General features: G+C 46.1%; 1 protein-coding gene across 1 annotated transcript in view; it reads left to right on the forward strand.

The window, feature by feature from the left end:
* Positions 1–257: 257 nt before the first annotated feature.
* Positions 258–16646, forward strand: part of CRB1 (crumbs cell polarity complex component 1) — a 103762-nt gene continuing 87373 nt past the window's right edge. Inside the window, exons 1-3 of the mRNA XM_060277451.1 lie at positions 258–370; positions 1110–1177; positions 6009–6596. Of these exons, the coding sequence (XP_060133434.1) occupies positions 258–370; positions 1110–1177; positions 6009–6596 (769 nt within the window). The remainder of the gene's footprint in view (positions 371–1109; positions 1178–6008; positions 6597–16646) is intronic.

The raw sequence follows: 16646 nt of genomic DNA on the forward strand, positions 1-16646 counted from the left end.
ATTATCTAAAATTATCAGCTGCAGTCGAGTGATGCAAGCCAATAGTAGGATTCTCCACCTGATCCTATAAAGCTGCTGTCTGAGCTGCTCATTGCTCAGGTACAGACTGGACTGCTCATGAGTTCCTGCTCACTAGTCCTGCCTGTGGCAGAGCAAAACGTAACATCCAGGAACAGCTGGCATGGTGGAGACGGCACTGCAGAGCTGTCATCCCGACACTGGTGCCACAGCTGCTTACATGGCCAGTGCAGTGCAGCATGGGCAAACTGGCAACATCAATCTGGTGCTCCGACCAGTGCACCGGCACACCCTCGAGCTCACTGCCTGGCACCCGCTCCATCCAGATAGGTGGCAGCAAAACTAATGTCAGGTAGGTAAAGGTAAAGGACCCCTGGACAGTCAAGTTCAGTCAAAGGCGACTGTGGGGTTGTGGCTCTCATCTCGCTTTCAGGCCAAGGGAGCCGGCGTTTGTCCACAGACAGCTTTCTGGGTCATGGTGCCAGCATGACTAAACCACTTCTGCCGCAACAGGACACCGTGACGGAAACGCCATTTACCTTCCCACCACAGTGGTACCTATTTATCTACTTGCAGTGGTGTGCTTTCAAACTGCTAGGTTAGCAGGAGCTGGGACAGAGCAATGGGAGCTCTGTTGTGGGGATTCAAACCGCCGAACTTCTGATCGGCAAGCCCAAGAGGCTCAGTGGTTTAGACCACAGCACCATCTGTGTAGTTGGCTCTGTGGCACCACATTGACCACTCTTGATAATACTTTTACAAAAGTTGTGTGCCACCCCCCACTTTCGGCAAGATTCCAGGAGGTTCCAGGCATTCCCCCAGGGTTTGTGCTCTGTTGGAGAATTGAAGACTGTGGCAGCTTTAAGAAAAATGATTGATTGACATATTTACACTTTCAGTCTTCATGGAGGGAGTCCAGATCTTACAGCATGCTCATTTCATGCAGGGCCTGTTTCCCTCAGCTTTGCAGCACTGGAGTCAAGGGCATCTCTCCTAGCTGGCCTACAGCCAGAGAGTCAAAGATGGATCCCCCCTTCTTCTTCCCAGCACACCTTGCTAAAGACACTCTTTCCCTGTGGTTTCACACCCAGTTATCCTGGCAACCTTCTGTCTGCCCAGGCCATCAACATCTTTTGTCTTGGTAATGTCAGTATCCCAGGTGAGGCTCTGGCTTGGAAAGGAAATCTAACCAGCATTTTTTCCACTGGCCTGCAATCTCCACCCCCACCCCCCAATACTCCAAATAATCAAAATCCTACCATTTATTAACCGCTTGGGTTTAGGGGGATCTCCCCATCTCTAACAAAACCATTGGTAATAGTATGGTAATCTCTTTCAGTCGGTTAAGAATTTTAACTCAAACCTCAGGGCAGCCCAACTTTTCATACCAAGTGGACCTCAAAAGTACTTTGATATGGAACCTGCAGGCTGCACCCTGCCTTGTTGCACAGGGGTGGGGAGCAAGGCCCAAATTTGACACTCGCCGCAGCCCTCGCACTGCCTAACCCAAGCCGGGTAAATGAAGTGCTGGGCTTTGGGAACAAGGGACAAGGCTCTAGCATGGTCCTAGAGCGTTCCCACCTCCTGCCCAAAGCCTAGCCCCTCACTCGCCTAGCTTTGGGAAGGCAGTGAGAGGGCTGCGGGGGGGGGGGGTTCCTCAAATGCTGGCGAGGGCTGCCAAAAAGGCCCATGGCCCTCAGTCCACACATTGCAGCACCCTACTCTAGCTCCTGGGTTGAGAGCTGCAAATAGTAGTTGGCATTATTGCCCTCTCTACCAGTCTGTTTCTTTGTACTCAGGCACACTTTATTTATTAATTTTACCTGCCAAGCTATATGCTCTCCAAACATAACGTCTCTCTCTCTCTCTCTCTCCCTCTCTCCTTTCATGCTGGAGATGTCTGAGAAAAACCCATTCTCGTCTCTTTGACTCTTCTTAAGATTATGTGCCTGTGTTCTCATTCTCTTTGGCACTTCCTCAAGTGCCGTCATGTATCATCCAGAAACACAAGATAACACGCACAGCCTTCTGGGGTTCTATTTGCTGGGGAGTTGGCAGGTTTATGGGGCTGTCTTTTTTGCTATCTGTCAGAGCCCATGCCAAACATACTGTGACAGGCCTAGGTGTACCACCGCAAAGAACTCTCCGATACCATGCACCTTGGGCGATGAATACACTTCCAGGGGAATCAGTTATTTCAAAATAACTTCGTGGGGTCGTGGGGCCAAAGGACCTGAAGATATTTCATTGGCAGTGCAAGTTGAACACTGCTGTGTTAAAATCTCAGTGACAGTTTTTGGCTTCTGTAAATAACGGGTGAACGCTAGGGATATCCATGCACAGTTCTGAGTCAGGACCTCGGGGGAAAGACATACAGTAGCTGATGTTTAGGAAGAGGTTGTAGTAGCGCATAGTCAATGGCCCAATCTAGTTTTAGAGACCGTTCTGAAGGTCAAGAGATGCCACATTTGGATTGTGTAACACATGGCCAGACATCAGGGTGTTTCTTGACACCAGTTTTCTCCAGGAATTGTAGTGCTTTTCTCAGGTGACAACCCTCTGACAAAATGGCATGCTGACATATTGCTCACCCACAATCCGGACAGCAACTGTGCTTGCCTCCCAACCAACCACAGCACACACAAAATGCTGGTGGCTATTATTTGAAACTTTCTAGCAGTGCACCAGCTTTAACCAGTATGGTGTGCTCAGATGTTTTGGACTACAATTCCCATCATCCCTTACCACTGGTCCTGTTAGCTAGGGATCATGGGAGTTGAAGGCCAAAACATCTGGAGGGCCGCAGTTTGGGGATGCCTGGGCTATCCCTACATGTTTGGTGGCATTCCTTCCAATTTAGGGAGGTAAATCAAGGCATCAAGAAGCTGTAACATACCCTCAAACATTCCTCGGACAAAAATAGGGACATTTCTTACTCCTCCTGCAACTGACCCTCCTCGCCCCCCCATTTTTGTGTCATCCCCCCCCCCCCCACTGAGCATTTCCTATCAGAAGAAGGGTGGGTGCCTTCAGTGGGACACAGCACATACACCCTAAGGGAGGAAACCAGCAGTGGCAGCCATGGAGAGGCAACGGAATTGCAGTCCTTGCAGCCCCCACTGTCACCACTCGGGATAAGCACCAGCTCATGTGACTTTACACCACAGTGGGTGGCACTGTGGTCTAAACCACTGAGCCTCTTGGACTTGCCAATCGGAAGGTCGACGGTTCGAATCCCCGCGACGGAGTGAGCTCCCGTTGCTGTGTCCCAGCTCCTGCCAACCTAGCAGTTTGAAAGCACGCCAGTGCAAGTAGATAAATAGGTGCCACTGTGGTGGGAAGGTAAACGGCGTTTCCATCGCAGTGTCCTGTTGCGCCAGAAGTGGTTTAGTCATGCTGGCCCCATGACCCAGAAAGCTGTCTGTGGACAAATGCCAGCTCCCTCGGCCTGAAAGCGAGATGAGAGCCACAAACCCACAGTCGCCTTTGACTGAACTTGACCGTCCAAGGGTCCTTTACCTTTGTCTACCTGACACTAGTTTTGCTGCCACTTATCTGGATGGAGCGGGTGCCAGGTCGGAGCACCACATTGATGTTGCCAGTTTGCCCATGCTGCACTGCACAGGCCATGTAAGCAGCTGTGGTACCAGTGTTGGGATGACAGCTCTGCAGCGCCGTCTCCACCATGCCAGCTGTTCCTGGGTATTACGTTTTGCTCTGCCACAGGCAGGACTAGTGAGCAGGAACTCATGAGCTGAAGTCTGCTGATGCTGGATTTTGTCCATATGTAAAGGCCATTGTGCACTCGGTTCTGCTCATGTACGTAGGTGCAGAGGCTGGGAGGAGTGAGTGTAAGGACAGCTGCAGATATTTGCTTTGCTTTTCCCACCTCACTTACCTCCCTTTAATGTATATCCATTTTGCTGTAATGACACATGCTAACCACTCCCAACAGTTTAGTTTACATAGGTTTTGGGGTTTCTAAACTGGATTTATGTAATATTTTATTAGTACTGATGCCAACCAGCAGATGTCACTCTTTACTGTGAGCAAACATCTTGAGAAAACTCTTCTTGACTTCAGATTCTAATATATTCCATTTTCGGGGGAGGGGGGGGAGGGGGGATCCTCTTGCCAAACATCTCAGTTACATCAAAAGCCCTTAAAGATGGGGTAAAATGTTTGGCACTAATTCCTCCAGTAATTAGGTTAACGCCGTGATGCCTTTTAAAGAGACTTGGAGAATTACTTCATGTGTCAGTCAGTCTAAATCCAAAGTGATCGGCAGTTTATTTTAATTTTTTTGGATGTTAAATATTAATTTTTAAAGAAATCTCTGTCAAAGCAGGTCACTGCTAAGTGATCTTAATTGGTTGAGAATTGGAGGGGGGACGACGTGTGATTCTTATTCTGCATTCAAAGAAAGAGCTTGCTCCCAACATCCCTGCAGATTTCAACCCCACTCTCCTCCCTCAAACCCTTTTTACACTCCTTTCTGACACTGTTAATTGGGACAATATTCTTGATCGAAGAACAGATGTTTGCACCTCGAGCATGAGGAAGCCCATGTGCCTATGCGCAGCAGGCTGATACCCCCTACCATGGGTTACTGAAACGGCAGGTCGCAGGAAAAGCGGCTCTCGTGGAATCAGATACTTGCTTTCCTGCACGGAAAGGTCAGAAGCCAAGAAGCTCTCCTGTCTTTCCCTTTCCATTTTCCTGCACGCAACCCAGTTCAGCCTGCACCTTGAGAAGGACGTTATGGCAAGGTGGCACTGTGCCCTGTTTTATAGAGAGCAGTCCTCTGTTTGCAGGGCTACCGGACAACAGTCCTCTATTTGAAAGGCTGTCTGGTCCAAGTCTGGTTTGAAGATAAGAGACCACAAAAGAAACCCAGACGGCAGGTCACCTGGTCACATTTCTCCTTATTATAGCAAGATGTATTGCATTTCTTCTTAAATCACAGCAATCTTTTCTAAAGTTGTGCCTATACATCTGAATTAGCATGTGTACATTTTATGCAAAACTGAACCTTTTTTGTGATGATGTATTTTCATATCATTATTAATTACATTTGCATGCAGCCTCAAAACATCTCTGAAGAAGCTTACGATTAATAAGTAAAAAAAAACCCTCTGCAAATGGCAAAATGAGGCATAAAACTGTAAGAATAGAAAAGCAACAAAAAAACAGCAGGAAGATAAAACTTACCATGATTCCAAAGTTAGAACACAAATTTTGAAAGCAAGAGGTTTTATTGAAATAGTTGGTTTTTGGTTTTGATTTCGTTTTAGTTTGGGCAAAGTCTAAGTGGCCATTCTAAGCCATGGAAAACAGCAAAACCCATTATTCACATTTGGCCAGATCCAAAGCTATGATAGATATTGCACAGAACATGGGTGTAACCTCCACAGTCTCTACACACAGATCCTGCAGTCTAAATGATTATGAAGGCAAGCGGGAAGAAGGAGAATAATGTGCAGATAAAATAATAGATGTGAGGAATGTGGCCTGGGGCGGGTCCTAAAGGCCAGGTTGAAAGGTATGGAGGACTTTATTTGTTCCTCTGTCTTTGCAGAGCCCTGTCCCTATATGCAGGTAAACGGAAGGCAGAGGGAAAATTGGAAATCTTAAACTACCTGACATTTATTTTCCATAATAAACTGCACTTTTGCATGTCATGGTTCACCGATAGATTAATTTCTGTGCACACTTCACCCCATATATGTTTTGGGGTTTTTTTGTACACGTCGCTTGGCTGGAGAAGTGCATTGCAAAATCAAGAAAAGAAATTGAAGGAATGTTGTGTTTTGACTCGTGTATTGTTTTGGGAAGGGTGAGCTAACTGCAACTTCAAGAGAATTTCTCTCCCGCCCCCACCCCAATCCTTAGCATAGACGACAACATTTTGTTGCAGCCACCCCACTTCTTGCTATACATTTCAATTGTTCCTGGAGTTGCCCATTAACCACTTGCCTTTCCTTTTTTAGAGTCACTTTGCCTAAAAGATGGTCCCAGGTGCCTGTCGAGCTCTTGCCAAAAGGATCCGGAATGTGGCGGTGCTGCCACAGAGGGTGGCTGCGGCTGTCCGGACTCACCAGGTGTCACCCCGGCCAAAGGCTGTGCCAAGCGACCCTATGACCCTTGCTCCTCCAGCCCATGTCTTCACAACGCTACCTGCTCAAGTGCTGCAGGGAACCTCAGCTTTACTTGCACCTGCCCTGTGGGGTACGCCGGACCTACCTGCGAAACCGCTGCCAGCATGTGTGGCTCGCACTTCTGCGGCCACGGAGGCACATGCATGGAGGAGCCCGGTGGCCTCACTTGCCTCTGTACAGAAGGGTACACAGGCCCATCCTGTGAAGCTGACATTGACGAATGCCTTTCCAGCCCTTGCCTCAACGGAGCAGTGTGCAGGGACCAGGTCCGTGGGTACGCCTGCTACTGTGTCCCGGGGTACCAAGGGAAGCACTGTGACCTGGAAGTGGATGAGTGTGCTTCAGATCCTTGCCTGAATGGTTCCACATGCCTCAACCTGATAGGGAAATATGAGTGTGTTTGCCCTCTTGAGTACACAGGTAAGAGCTCATTCATTCATTCATTCATTATATTAGATTCATATACCACCCTTCAACATAAGCCCCCAGGGTGGTTCACAGAATAAAATACAGGATAAAAACATGGATATTATTATTATTATTATTATTATTATTATTATTATTGAATTTATATACCACCCAATACCCGGGGCTCAGGGCGGTTCACAGAAAAAAAATCAACCACAAAATACATAATAAAAACAAAAAAAACAACAACCCAATAGCCCCCCTCGGTTGATTTTAGAGCACCCAGAGGTGGTGAGTGTCGAGGAGCTGCCTCTCCCTCTCTCTCCATTGGAATACTTCTCACAGAGCAGTTGTTGGTAGATCACTCTGGTTTTTTTTTGGGGGGGGTGGTGGTGGAAGATCTCTATACATTTGCAGAACCACCACACCCATCACAGTGGTTGGGTGACACAGTGTACAATGTTCAATGAATGACGGACAAGATTACTAATTTCCTAATGAATGTGGCATTTCAAAGTCTTTACATTGGAAGTGCCTGAAAGCTACTTGTGCAGAAACCTTGGCTGCTCCCACTCCTTAAAACCCTGATCTGCAGCTCCAAGAATAATGTGCAGATTGAAACATAATTATCCTTCAGATTTCACGCTTCTCTGAATTTTCTGTACATGGTTCTTCTCACCATTCTTCTGTAGCATGGAATCCACTTCTGATGGCAGTCAGCAGGGGTGGTGAACCACTTACTCTCCTGTGTGGTAAACCCATGTCAGTCAGCGAGTAAGCACATACTCTCTTGTGCATCATCAAAACAGCAAGACAATCACACACACCCTTCCCACAGACACATCTAAAAGGCTGTAGAATATTAATCAGCCAAAGGCCTGGCTGAAGAGAAATGTTTTCACCCAGCACCTAAAAATATGTGATGAAGGTGCCAGGCAAGCCTCCCTGGGGAGAATATTCTACAAACAAGGGGCCACTGCAGAGAAGGCCCAGTCTCATGTTACCACCCTCCGAACTTAAAATTGAGGAGGCACATGAAGAAGGGCCTCAGATGATGAGTGCAGGGTCTGGGTCGGTTTATATGGGGAAAGGCGGTCTTTGAGGTATTGCAGTCCTCAAAGGCTTTGTAGGTCAAAAACAGCATTTTGCATTAGGCCCGGAAACTAACCAGCAGCTGGGCCAGCAGTAGTGTAATATGCTCAAACTGTCTTGCCCTGATGAGCAACCTGGGCGGTGAATTCTGCACCCACTGAAGCTTCTGAACCGTCTTATGATTCCTACTGATGCAAACAGCTTGTACTTTGCAAGCTTAGATGCATTTTCCTGCCTGTGACCAGGTGGAACTCCCCTTTCTTGGCAAACGCAAGACCGATTCAGGTGCGTAGTGTCGGGAGCAGGTCAGCAATAAGTCACACGGTGTCAGCAAAACTAACTCTTTATTCAAAGAAACAAAACAGCTCAGGAGGCCAGGCCTAGTGAGTGCAGCAAGCCTTCCCAGTAGATCTTGCCCTAATAAGGCAGTTGCGAAGACTGGAGGCCCTTGCCTTCCCACAGCTCACTAAGGCTTCCCCTCCCTCAGCTCCTTCCCAAGCAATCTGAGACGCTGACGCCTTGTCTGCCTTTGCTCCGCTATCTTCATACCTCTTCTGGTGCTGAGAGACCAGAGGAGAGGGAAGCTGGTCGCAGAAGGAGGTGGGGTGCCCCTGGCTTCTTCAGTAGCCTGCCTGATCTCTGCCTCTTGGCATCTCTGCCCCAGTTCATATCGCTAGCTGCGTTTAGCAGTATGCTGGAATTGTGCAGAGGCAGGAAAGTGTCTCTGTAGGGTACATTCAGTATCCCTACTGTATAAACAAGCCAGGAGCTCTCCCTGCCCCCGAATCATATTTATTAAAACACAAAGTAGCATTCCTATACTGCAGCTATTAAAGACTAGCATTTTCATTTTTTAAAAATACAACTCTTAAGTTGGAAAGTATGCTTAAGTGGTGAATGCCTACAGCAGGAGCAGGAAACCTGTAGCTGTCTAGATGTTCCTGGACTACGACTCCCATCATCCCTGACAATTAGCCATGCAGGCAGGGACCGCTGGGAGATGAGTCCAGCAGCTTCTTGGAGGGATCACGTGTTTCCCAACCCTAGCCTACAGCTAACACACAAATGAAACCTGCAAGATTATATGTTCAAAAAACAGCAGGGGAAAATGTAAAAGAATAGGAAAACAATAATGCAAGCTTTTGCATTATCTCAGATTTTATGCAACTCGAAAAGAGGAAATGGAAGAGAGCATAGCATGTACCACAGACTGCAGGCTGTTACAGGGTCAAACTACATGCTTTTTAAAAAAATGCATGCTTAAGCGGCCCACTTTTGTTTGAAGGAGAAGCAGCTGCACAGAGGCCTGAATTGGATAGTGCTCCAAATTTAGGCTGGTGTTCCATGCAGTTCCCCACAGAACCCCATGCCCTGGCTCCTGTTTGCCCTCAAGGGCACTGTTTTGAACCCTTGCTCTCCTGACTTCATGCCAGTGAACGCTTCCTATATGCTGCTAAACTGTGCCTTTGCAGATAAATTGGCATCTGCCCAGACAATGCCTCCTGACCCCAAAAGCCTGTCTGTGGAGTAGTCATGTTCAGACAATTTCCTGTTCACCTTTGAGGTCTCGTTTCCATTCATCCACAGTCCATTCCTTTCTTTTCTGTGGAGAGGGTTTATTGAGCAAGCCATGCAATGCACTAGATTCTGTCTCTTTTTTTTCCAAAAGCCCTTCTGTATCTTCCACAACTGTCAGTCATCTTTGCCTTCCCAGCTCTCCGTGCCCACTAAGTGGTTCTAGCAATCTTCTTGACCTACAGTATTGTATACAACTTTCTCACATTCATGACTACCAGTGTCATTCTCAGCTGTGCTTCCTACTGCTCCTACATAATGTAGCCAGTAGCTTCACTATTCTGTTGCAACCTCTGGACACACAATCCCATTACGTTACTGACTACCACATAAAATTATCTCTAACCACTTAATTGGGAGACTGAGACTACTGTATGAAACTGAAATTCCAGGCTCTCGTTTCACAATAACAATCACAATAATTTTATTATTTATACTCTGCTCATCTGGCTGGGTTTCCCCAGCCACAATGTGCAACAGCTTTCCCAAGAATCTTATACTTTTGCACTGTCTTAAAAGTGGATGTTAATTTATCCAAACCTGGGTGTCTAATAACCCAGTTCTTTGAAAGCCCCTGAATTACCTCCGCATATATTTGGCATATATTTTGCAAACACAACCAATCCCCTTTGTGCATTTTAAAAATCACTTGGGGTCCCTATTTTACCTGCCATACGAGCAGAACCAACTAATCATTATTGTATATGCTTGGCATTTGCATTGCATGCGTACTAAGCTAGCAAACTCTCAAGCAGGGAAAGGAAGCGCAGCTGGAGGTCAGCACAATATGTTCTCAGTAAACCCATTTTCACAGAGTGCCTTTCTCGGGCATGCAAAATCTCCCCATGAAATTTTCTATAATAACCTTTAATATTGGACGTAGTCTATAATAGTCAGTCCCTGAGCTTTAGCCACCTTCACTTGAAGACAGAGAGAAAGCATCTGTTTGCTGTTTGATAGGATTCCTTTGTTAAAATCAAAGAGACTGACTTCTAAGGCAGCAGTCCAAACAAAGATCCACCCAAATGAGCATGTTAGGATCCATTGGATCTCCATCTTAGCTGACCAATTCCTGGGACAGTAGAACCCCACATCCTGGCTCAGTAGGACGTGGGTGGCGCTGTGGTCTAAACCACTGAGCCTCTTGGGCTTGCTGATCAGAAGTTCGGCGGTTTGAATCCCCACGACAGAGTGAGCTCCCATTGCTCTGTCCCAGCTCCTGCCAACCTGGCAGTTCAAAAGCACACCAGTGCAAGTAGATAAATAGGTACCGCTGTGGCGGGAAGGTAAACGGCATATCTGTGCGCTCTGGTTTCCATCACGGTGTTCCGTTGTGCCAGAAGTGGTTTAGTCCTGCTGGCCACATGACGCTGGCTCTCTCGGCCTGAAAGCGAGATGAGCGCCAGAACCCCATAGTTGCCTTCGACTGGACTTAACGGTTCCAGGGGTCCTTTACTGTACCTTTTTGCATCCTGGCTCAGCCAGAGATACACTGGCATCACTCCTAATCTCGTCTTGGCCAGTTGAGTCAAGACCACCAATATAAACTCTGAAAATGTGCCTTCCGTAGCAGGGGTGAGACTAGGCTTAAACTGGATCCTAATTCAGTTTATCTTGGTCACAGGACCTGACAATTTTGCAGAGCTTACCCTGGAAAAATGGGTGGTGAAAAGGGCTTGCTTTTCCTCTGCCACTCTGAGTCTGGATTAGAAGAAATTTATGCCAGTTTAAATTAATTCTGACAGCTTTGTTCAGATTTGGGGAAATGTTAAATTTGTTTTAATTTAATTTGTTTCAATTAGTGATCAGTTTGAAAAATTTGAAAATCAATAAAAAATGATTTGTTGGAGAAAATAATAATCCTGCCAGTTTTTTAGGCTTAGGCATGCTCTGCCTGCAAATTACCATAGGCTAGCATAGAGTTAGCTATTCAGTAAAATCAATAGACTTAAATTCTTCAGCAGATTTTGATGTGGCCAGTATGTCTCATAGCAGAGCACTGCTAGGATATTTCCATCCTTGTTTCGTTCAATAACATGACAGAAACTTATCAGATTCTTTTGACGGTAACAATGTTTAAATGGCATTATGCAGACTAAAAACACGGGGCTGCAACTACTTGGAGTTTCTTATGAACAATTTGGCAGTGCCCTTTTTTTTGGGGGGGGGATATTTTTTTCACCACTCCTTGTGAAAATATTTGCTTAAACAGTGCTCCCCCTGCACTTTCCCTCACTCACCCTCACCAATAGCATCTTGCAGCAAAATTAGATTGCAATGTCGCTGATTAAGTTAAAACACCCATGTGATTGATCTGGGAAGGAAAGACCAGCTTCCAAGGGGAAAAATAGCACAGAAAAAGCAACTATAGTACAGGGACAAGAATACCACACCAGACCCTCCAAGTGCCCCTGTTTTCCAGGGACAGTCCCGGATTTACAGAAGCCATCCTGGTTTCTGATTAGATCCCAGAATGTCCTCATTTTCCTCAGGGTGTCCCTATTTTCACCAGAGAAATGTTGGGAGGGTATGGAGTTATGTAACCCCTGAGCAACAGAGATAAGTACTGTAACTATACAACCTTTAGAAAACAGCCCTGCATATGGAAGTTTTTTTAATGTTCTATTATTATTATTATTATTATTATTATTATTATTATTATTATTATTATTTATTAGTTGGAAGCTACCCAGAGTACCTGGGGCAACCTAATCAGATGGGCAGGGTATAAATAATAAAATGATGATTATGGAATAGGATGTCCCCATTTTCAGTGGAGAAATGTTCGAGGCTATGCCGTGCCAGTTTTAAAAAAAGAAAAGTAAGTTAGCGTTTCCCTGAAGAAACTGGTAGTTTCCAAGCTGGAAGTAAAAGGTGGCGGATATTTTGTACAGCACTATCTAAAAACAAATGGGGACACACACACACACTCCTAAACAAACAAGGTTTATTGGACAATTTCTAGGGAGCTAACGAGACAAGAACAGCAGACACTGCACGGTATACAAAGACATTATGATGGCTGCAAGCATTTTTGAGGAATGTGGATTAAAAATAGACTTAAGCCACTGTCCCATCCCCGCCCCCCGTCCCCAGCCACGAGTGCAGGGGTATGTAGAAAGGCAAAAACAGATCTCCTCTGTTGACCGACATTGGTTTCATTTGGGAGCCTGCCTTCAGTTAAGATCCATCATGCGCACACTGAGTGTTATTTCAAACAAGAAGTATGTTGCCTTCCTGCCTCCCTGCTGTTACCAGTAGGTGTCTCAGCTCAGGCCAAGTGATGAGAGAAACTACCGAACCACAGGAAAAGCTGGAGAGGGGAAGGAAGGAAAAGCCCATTAACTGCCAGCATGGCTGCTCTGAAATGATCACATTCGACCCGGACCTCCTGTCGTACGGAGGAAGCTGCATTTGTAACTTGTGACTCTCAGCCAAGCCTAAGGTTGTAGCACAGGGATGGACTCCTTGATGGACAGCGGGACATAATCCCCTCACCTCCAGGGACCATGAGAGAGAGGACAAGGTTCGAGTTAGGGAAGAACCAAAGCTTAGACAGGACTGGGGTTGCCCAGCAGGCATGGTGAAGAGACACTGGGCAGCCAATTCACAAACAGTAACTGGTTCCCTGCCTCTCTCTGTCTTATTATAACTTTTATCAGTTTATTTCCACTGGTCATCCCAATGCTTTGGCATTGATTGCTTATCTTCAAACATGTCAGAGCTGAAAAAGGGACAGTCCTGTGTACTTGTAACCTCTGTCCTCACACTAAGGAGCACTGCTGGAGGCACACACACACACACACCGCCCGCCCGCCCATTACTAGTTTCCAAAGGATGTGTTTGTAAATTGAGCTTAACATTTCCCCTCCTAAAAATTTGAAAACAGACGGTGTAATCTTGCCAAGGAAGTGGTTGGATACATTGTGTAAAAGCTGCGACTCAAACTTACTCAGCACCATTTATTATCTGGATATGTGAATCCCCCCCTCTGTGTGTGTGTGTTTGTGTGCATGCCTGGGAAGAAAGGAAGGAGTGTACAGTGGTACCTCGCAAGACGAATGCCCTGCAAGACGGATTTTTCGCAAGACGAATGCGTTTTGCGATCTGATGGTGATCTGATAGTGACTTGCAAGACGAATTCGTTTTGCAAAAAATTCGTCTTGTGAATCACAGTTTCCCATAGGAATGCACTGAAATTTAATTAATGCATTCCTATGGGCAAAAAAAGAAATTTCAATGCATTCCTATGGGAAACCACGATTCGCAAGATGAATTTTTCACAAAACGAATTGACTTGTGGAACGAATTAAATTTGTCTTGCGAGGCACCACTGTACTGGCATATATCGTGTTCATGTGCATGCATTTACATTCACCGGAGTCAAGCAACATTGTTTCCCTTTTATAGCATTGTCATATGCATGCTTTCTCAGATGAAAATGCCGCAGTTTTCAACTGAGTTTACTCAGCGGCAGGTGAATTTAGGATTGCTTCGTCAAGAGCTTTAACCTCTGCAAACCAAGGGAAGCTCATGTGGAGCTCATGGTTGGGGGCAGCAGCTGTAGCCTGTGAAATGATCCTAAGCCTTCCTGGGACTTGGACCAAGTTTCATTCCTTATCCCCTACTAAGACCTTCATTGCTTTGGTTCCTCCCAAATCCCTTAAATTTTCAGTGTTCTGCAGAGTCGAGTCTGGTTCCTGTTCCACCCACCCCGTCTCCTCTTTGCAGAGCAGCCCATTCTGACTCTTAAAAAAGGCTTCCCCACATAAAAACCACAAAACCAACTTTAGGCACATGGAAGATATGCACACAGAAGCAGTCTGCAGGACTCCTCTCTGGCTTGACAGCCCTCTCCCAGATTTTGGAGGCAACACATTTAATGTGTGTTTGTCCTCTCCCTCCCTCTGCTCCAGTCACTTCAGTCAGGGAAACCCAGGAGTCACTGGCAACGCTGAATTGTCAGGAGCATGAGAAGGGTTGAAAGTAGAGGCAACAGAGGAAAGAAAGTGGGGCATAAAACACAGACCCAAAGAGACTACATACGTTGACATATGGCTTGAGAACGGCTTCCAGCAGCAATGACTAAAATAATAAGGGTAAAAATTCCATAAAGGGGTAGTTTGCTGTTTCTGCCATAGTAAAATATTGGATTTTAAAGTCTGCTTAATGGAGTGATTTATCAGAAGCCTTTCATTTTTTTTTTTGGTGGTGGCTCTTGTTGTTGTGGTTGTTTGCTTTTCTGCACCTCGCCATGAGATGTGTTAAATGCACGAGCCAGAGGGATTCTTGGATGAAACCCCCAAGGTGTCCCTGCTGGTAATAAAAATCCTCATTTAGTCTGTCAGAGGGAGCTTGCCTATTGCTATTACCCCAGCCTGACACCATGAATCACAGTGGGGAATCATCCAGCCTCATCTCATTTCCCCAGGATGTTAAAAAGCTTATAACTTTTGATGTGTATGCCGAGGACTTGCAATAAATCGACCGCGGTAATGCTAACCAAATGCTCTCGTTACTGGCTCCGGGTTGCTACTTGCTCCGTGGGCTCTGCAGGCTGCTCTTACGCGGCTGGTATGCTGTGTGCCTCTTCCCTCAAAGAGCTGAGAAATGTCTCACATAATTCTCACACAAATGGAAGAGGTTATTGTGCAGGGATAACGGGAGGGCGGAACATTTAAGGCAGCCGGAGGAGGAGGAGGAGGGGTGGGTGGCTGCAAGAGGAATCTGCATTTTTATTACGATAATGCACCGCACATGTGCGCTCTGTTGACGGTGCATGTGCTGCACAGCTGTTGAATAATGGGACGCAACTGGTGCCGGGATAGGCTGGCGATCAAACGTAGCATCTCACCATTACTTTTAATGCTCTTTAATCCAAAGACGGCAGAATTTGGAAATCTAGTCCAGACAGTGGCTTCTCATGCTCCTGATTTCACATTGCAAAGCACGGCTGAGCGTAGGGGATTGACAATGTAGATGGTCTCCATGCAGAGACCAGGCCAAGCCACACAATGCTAAAGCATCTCCCAGATCTGAATTGTGGTAGATCCTTTATCTGATCCTAGCTAGTATTCCAGAGCTCCCCAAGTCCACACTGTCCACCCCATGTTTTATATAGAAAGGCAAGGGCACTCTGATAAGAAAGATCAAACAAAGACTTGGCTGTGTGTGTGTGTGTGTGTGGGTGGGTGGGTGGGTGGGTTCGCCAGTGGAGATATTAAACTTTCCAGCCTATGTTGGCCTTATAAAACACTGAGTTTCAGCTCTGGCTATTTCTGAGGTTCCTGATAAAGTTTATTGGTCCCATCTTTTTCATGACATAGCTATTAAAGCTAACTTGTAACACTCTGATTCTACGCAAGTTTTATATCCATTTCACTTCCATGGCTTCCTCCACAAAGAAGTGCTCACAGATCCACAAACTAGAAATTAAATAGGTTCACTTTAAAATGTGGACCGAACAAAATTCTCCTCCATCCCTAAGCACCTGGAATCTCCAAAGGCCTTGCTCTCTAGTTGCTTGGAGCAGGAGGAACTGCTGAGCTGACATCTGCTGTGTTGCTCTCTAGTTGACCTGGGGGTAGCATTGCTTCTGCCAGCCCATCAGGGTTCAGCTGACGCAAGGGACCTTCGTAAGTCTCTACAGTGGCTTGCTCTGGCCCGGCTCTCCGGCCACTTTGACACAGAGTGAGCTGTCAGCAGATTGCTTATCCTTGCACGATCCCCTTCCTGCTTTATTCCATGCCATAGACTCCGATGGTCAGAATGCTTACCCCACAATCTGGTCAACATTTGTTGGGATTTGATTAGATGCTAGGACAGTGATGGGCAACCTTTTGAGCTTGGTGTGTCAAAATTCGCCAAAAAACCAAGCATAACTCGGGTGGTGTGTCACTTCGAGAGAGAAAACCCCCACAATTTTGCGATATTTATAGTTTAAATAATAAAAATGTATAATTGTGATATATAACTGTATTAAATAAACCAAAAACTAATTATTTAACCTAACCAAACTAAAAAACCCTTATTTATCACACAGTGACCAGAGTTATTGAACTTTTTGGGGGGAGCTGCTGACCAAAGTTTTGGGGGTTTTTTGGGGGGTGCCCCAAAGCTGCCATACTTTTTTTGGGGGGGAGAGAACAGAAATAAATGACAAATAATACCTTCACTGGAACAAACACGCAGCACCGACATAGTCTGCCAAAGTACCAAAAAACCAGCATAGAACAGGTTAAAAAATGAATGCTGTTACACCCAATCATAGTCTGCCAAAGCGCCAGAAAAAAACAGCACAGAAAGGGTTAAAAAACCAATCTCTGGCTACCAGCAGCAACAACAACAACAAAAAGGATCTGGGTTTTAACAGCGGAGACAAGCTGTAGCGGAGAC

Source organism: Zootoca vivipara, chromosome 7 (assembly GCF_963506605.1).
Source record: "Zootoca vivipara chromosome 7, rZooViv1.1, whole genome shotgun sequence".
Classification (NCBI taxonomy): Eukaryota; Metazoa; Chordata; class Lepidosauria; order Squamata; family Lacertidae; genus Zootoca; species Zootoca vivipara.